Genomic DNA, 5730 nt, shown 5'->3' on the forward strand with positions numbered 1-5730 from the left:
CTCACACCACAGTGAAAATTGTTTATTTTTGCTGTCTTATTTCCTGTCTTTTGACCAATTATTTATCAACGCAGTGACCTTCCTTTTATATTACAGCATCTTTAAGAATGTATTTAGTGTAAGTCTCCAGTGTGATATTTTTAAATAGTCTGCATTATGCTACAGAAATCGTGTATATTTTTTTTTAGTTGTTGCTTTTAACAAGTATCCTCATTTTGAAGTGGTTTCACTTCTTTTGATTAAACACAAGGGCAATGGATGTATTGATTTTTTTTTTTTTTACTCCTTGAAGGGGTTGGGATCTAAGTAGCTTAGGGTCAGTGTTGGAGATCAGCTCTTTAACACTTAGATCTGAAGTGCATTCTGTGCATTGCTTAGAGCCTAGTTAAGATTTGCATTTCCTATCTGGGGTCCCCAGTGCACAGCTCTTTGGAGAAATTGTCACTGGCTGTCTCTAAAGGCTTCTCATCCCACTGTGGAATTTAACCTGTGGAAAGTCACCCCTTTCTGTGGGTCTGTTTAGTGTGGTCTGAGAGATAAGGAGAGTCCTCAGCTTCTGCACAGCAGGCCAGCAAGATAAGCTGAAAGAGGTGGCAACACCACGTCCCACCCCTTATAAAGAAATCAAGCAGACAACTTTGCAAGGGGACAATTTTTAAAGCAAGCTGAAGGAAGGAGCCATTGCCCACCAGAGCAAGTTGGAGCTGAAGACTTTCACAGTACAGGAAACCAGACATGGGCCAAGGTAAGCAAAAATCACTTTGGTTAGAGCTAAGCATTTGACAGGCTTTTGGTCAGGAAAAACAACTGCCTCTGCTCCAAGACGGTGTTCACGAGGCTTGTAGAAGAGGTGAGCTTCTTACGGAGCAGGAGCTGAGAAAGTGCTCTGGACACTAAGGGGGTTCTGTTCGCACAGAGGACTACTCAAAAAGGGACAGCAAACAAAAGCTGTTAGCGGTGCCTAAGAGGAGTTTGAGAGCAGTAAGAGGCAGCTGAGGCAGACGTGAGAGTGCGGAAGCAAAGGCAAGAGAGCTATCCTTAACTTAGGGGATGGGGTGCAGGGGGTGGGGAGAGGCAAGCCAGGCTGCAAAACTGCAGCAGGGAGATGACTACGTGTCTTAGCCCCTTGAGCAAGTAGAGGGAGCAGGTTCCAAGCAACCCTGAAGAAACTGACAATATGATCTGTGAAAAGTCATACAAAAGAGAGGGGGACAGACTGCATATGGCTCCCCAGTGTACAAGATAGCCAGAACAGACATCTTCATCACAGAGAAGAAAACACATGAGGTCGGAGCTGGCTCTGTAAAGTCTAAACTGGTACAGGGCTATGAATGAGACAGCTGTAAACAGAGTTGAAAGCCAGACCAGAATCATTCACTGAAAACAATGCATGTCAAAATTCATATGGGAAAAAAGAAATAAAGCACAGAACCCAGTGGGATTCCCACAACACACACAGAAAACAGCCGTGGGAGAAGGTATCAATGCCAAGGACAGGGCGAGTTAGACAAAAGGAGAGAGCACACCAATGAAAACTGCAAAAAGTAGTAGTTGCAACTTCAGCTCAGGAGCAACGGCTTTAGATAGCAGGGGAATGCTCTGGGAATTTTCTTACATCTTTTCTAAGCTAGGATGAAGGGAGGAGCCTCGGTCAGCACGGGGAGGCAGGTGACAGAATGGGACAGCAGCTACAACCCACAGGTTCAAGGATCTTAGTGATAAATTGGGAGCTGAAGTGTGGTGGGATGATCCCGAGGCTAAGAAGACTCAGGGTGTTATCTGCTTCTCAGCTACCGGGTAGAAAGTCTCAAAGGCAGGGGGGCACTGTCTGAGCGGTGAAACAGGTGATCAGTGTTTGCGTGTCCTGGATGTGGCCCAGGGCCAGACTGCATGCAGCACACAGTCCCAATCTCATTCTGTATCTTCTCACATTACAGATCTGAGCATCAAAAAATGTGATTTCAATATCACGACGAACAACAATAACCACCACACAGAAGAAATCAGCACTGAAAGGCTTCTGGTGAGGCGGGGGCAGCCGTTCACTATCACTGTGAGCTTCTCAGCTCCAATACACAACTACCTGCAGCAGCTGAAGAGGACCTTCCTCATAGTACAGACAGGTAGCATCACTACCACACCTATCAGAGCTCTGGTCCTCCACCCACCCGAATAGCACAGCTCATGGCACAAGCCATCTCCAGAGGTGGAAGAAAGTGCCCGTATTTAGAAGTGAGGCCCGTGAACTGTTTACCTAAGGCGGAACAGAGTCTCCTGCTGCTGGGACCGCAGGGTCAAAGCCAGACCTCTTTCCAGAAGAGACACTGCAGCACAATGCCAAATGCAGGTTCACTACTCTAGGGTTTGAAAGCACTCACGGCATCTCTCCTCTCTCCTAGCTTTTGGGTTAGCAATGTTCAAACTTAGCTAGCCTAAGACGTTTTCTGTTGGAGTGTTTTCTAGTGAGACCCTTAAGAAGGGTAGCAGCATTGAACCCCAGCTCGTTTCACCATTTTGAGCATGTGGCTGTGACTTTTGTTCCAGGACACTGAACCCCAGGAGCAGCAGGACTGCACCATTTTGGCCGTTGCTGCGCTCTACAATCTATGAAACACACACCCCACTTTCAAACATAGAGGCCCAAGTACCAACTTTAGGAAGATTCAGTAGACATTAAGCTCCTAAAGGGTTAAGACTCTTTCACAGAAAAGGAGAGCTATGGCTCCAGATATAGACAAGGTCCCCGCAGTCTGCATGGGGTAGGGATGCCTGTCTGGAATAGACACAAGCCGATTTCTTTGGCTGCAGGATCACATCCTTCCAAAGCAGATGGAACCCAGACTGAATTTCCCATCTCCAGCCTGGGAGACCAGAAGCAATGGAGCGCAGCCCTGGAAGAACTGGACCCGTGCTCCTGGACCATCTCTGTAAACACGCCTGCCAATGCTCCCATTGGCCAGTACACTCTGATTTTACATGCCTCCAAGACTTACCGTCATCTGGGCAACTTCACCCTTCTCTTTAACCCCTGGTGCCGAGGTACGTGGTCAGAAGCAGAAAGGCAGGCTGGGATCAGCCACTTCAGAAAAGCAGCTTTTGAGCTCTGGCACTCTGTGTCTATGGAGGTTGAGGCTGACCCACCTACTGCTCCACCCCACCCCTGCCCTGCTCCTCACAGCACCTCAGGAAGGAGGTAGGAACTACTGAAAGCTCAAAGCTGCCTGCCTCAGCACTTCTGCCCCGTTCCTGGATTACTCCACTGCAAGAGCTCTGTGCTCTTGCTAAGGGAAAAATGTTCAATTAAGTGTTTCCTATAATAAAGATTTTAAGATGAGTCAAGATTACAATTGGTCTCATTAAGGCCACTGTATCTTTCTTAGGAATAGAGAAGTCAACAGCCAGCGGAGTAAAAGAGCTAGCCAGTGCAATCGCCTAGGTCTGGGGGAACTTTCTGAACAGGGAAACAGAGATGACAACAAAAGTCCTCTTTCCGGTCTGATTCAGAATCTGTGGTATTTTGTCAGGGCAGAACACCAGGGACTGCCAAATTCCTTGGAGTGCAGCGGAGTCTGCTGATGAGAGATGAAGGTACACCTGAGACCGGTAATGCTCTCTTCCTGATGCCTTTTTCCTCTAATCTAGATGATGAGGTGTTCTTGGCTAACGAGGCACAGCGGCAGGAGTACATTCTAAACCAAGATGGTGTCATCTACTGGGGGACTGAAAATGCAATCCTAGCGCAACCCTGGGACTTCAGTCAGGTAAGCAAGAGGTCCAGTATGTCTGCACTCTCTTGCAGCCACTAGCAGAGGAAGGGTGCGTATCTCCCGCACGCACAGGATGCTATCCATTTCCATACCGTGGCTTTGATGAAAGAACTTGCTCTCTGCACTCGCTATCTTTGTCTAAGACTGTGCAAGAGAACAGGGACCTGCGTATAAAGTCCCATATCCCAGCACGTGTAGCTTTAGCTAATCAGGCTGTCCTCGATGAAGAAACGCATTGATCTACATCTGGGCTTTGTGTGCCTTCCTCTCACCAACAGATACAAAAGCATTTCACAGAGCTTAGTAATACTGTCTCTAATTTACAGGTAAAGTGAGGACAAGTAGATCTTCCAATTTGCCTTTTGACACAGCCAGCCACGAGAACATGATTTTACTCCACTTCAGGTGTCACCAGATCACAAAAGTAGCTCTGTGCCAACCTAGAGAGTGCTCCAGAAAAGCATGAATTTCCTCAATCAGGGGATGCAGCATCATGCTGATGCACTTCACCACCTTGCTTCAATGAAGCTGTAGGTCTGCCTTTAGTATGTCATGCTCCCCTACAAATCTCTGCCAGGAGCTCTCCTCGACAGCCCTCTTACGTAAGACTATCAGCAGAAAGAGAGAAATAATCCGCAGTTACAAACCCTTGCAGGGACCCCAGAGAACAAATGTTCAGGCTAAATTTCCTGAAATTATGTGTTCTTGTTTAGTTTGAGGAGGGTATTGTTGACATCTGCTTCACGCTGCTGGACGTAGGCGAACGCCATCAACGAGACAAGGATCACACCCAGCGCAAGAACCCTGTTTCTATCTGCCGCACCGTTGCTGCCATGGTAAGGAGAGCAGACAGCAGCCCTGACCCTAGCAGAGAGGATCTGAACGCAGAGCAAAGGCTAGCATCTTCTCCCTCCCAGTTTACAGCAACCCATGACCAAGGAGGAAGCCTGCCCAGGGCTGCTCCAAACACCTCCTGCCCATCACCAGCCCTTCCTGATACTCCTGCAGCAGACAAGAAGTGCTGCAGGACTTTCCTAACAGTGACAGTACACTTACTGAATAAATCTCAGGGGAGACTGTTGCACCTGTTCTGCTCAGCCATGACCTTCATACTTGGCACAAAAAATCCTTTTGGTTTCGTATCTTCCTTAGCAATAGCTTCAGACAGGATGAGGTGTACCTACCAAAGAGAGGCAATTCCTTAACCCACCTTTCTCTGCTCCTTCCCTGCAGCTGAACTGCGATGACTTTAGAATCCTGACAGAAGGTGGGACCGGGCAATACCATCACGGGACACCCCCTTCCAAGTGGCTGGGAAGTAGCCCCATCCTCCGACAGTGGCTTGCATCACAATACAAGCCCGTCCGCTACGGGCAGTGCTGGGTGTTTGCTGCAGTCATGTGTTCAGGTACAGTGGTGGTTCAAAGACTTTCGTGTGGAGCAAAGCCTTCCTCAGTATGCAGACCCCCGAGCATACACCTAAATTCCCGGATTAACACAGATCCCAGTAACATCACCTTAATCTTCAGGTGAGAGGCAGATCCTCAGGTTTCCTCATCAGCATTCAGCATCGCTAGCTTTGAGATAAGAGTATCGGTACACACCATTCACTGAACACAGCTACGAGAGCTTATTTCCTGAGGGGGCAGTGCCTCTTGCAAAGCCCCAACAGCCCACCGGCTGCCATTCCTAACAGGCCTAGCACCAAAAAAGGCTCTACATCTCTCCGCAGAGGCACCCTTAGGGCAGGATGCACAACTGCTTCACAGCTCTTTCTTTTGCACAGTTCTGAGATGCCTGGGAATTCCTACCAGGGTCGTCACAGGCTTTACATGGGCTCACAACACCAACAGCAGCCTGAGCGTGGATGAGTGTTATGATGAAGACGGGACACTGCTCACACAAGACAAGGATGCCCGCATCTGGTAATAATAACAATACCTGGACCTAGAAGTGGGGGGGG

The 5730-nt window shown here is 48.4% G+C and overlaps 1 protein-coding gene across 1 annotated transcript; it reads left to right on the forward strand.

The window, feature by feature from the left end:
* The first annotated feature begins 735 nt into the window (after nt 1-735).
* On the forward strand, nt 736-5696 carry LOC104499010 (erythrocyte membrane protein band 4.2-like). Its single transcript, XM_010142463.1, has 7 exons — nt 736-745; nt 1938-2123; nt 2809-3039; nt 3643-3761; nt 4481-4603; nt 5001-5175; nt 5554-5696. Exons 1-7 carry the CDS (start codon nt 736-738, stop codon nt 5694-5696), a joined length of 987 nt encoding a protein of 328 aa, XP_010140765.1.
* The last annotated feature ends 34 nt before the right edge of the window (nt 5697-5730 follow it).

This window comes from Buceros rhinoceros, unplaced genomic scaffold (genome assembly GCF_000710305.1).
Source record: "Buceros rhinoceros silvestris isolate BGI_N320 unplaced genomic scaffold, ASM71030v1 scaffold22480, whole genome shotgun sequence".
NCBI lineage: Eukaryota > Metazoa > Chordata > Aves > Bucerotiformes > Bucerotidae > Buceros > Buceros rhinoceros.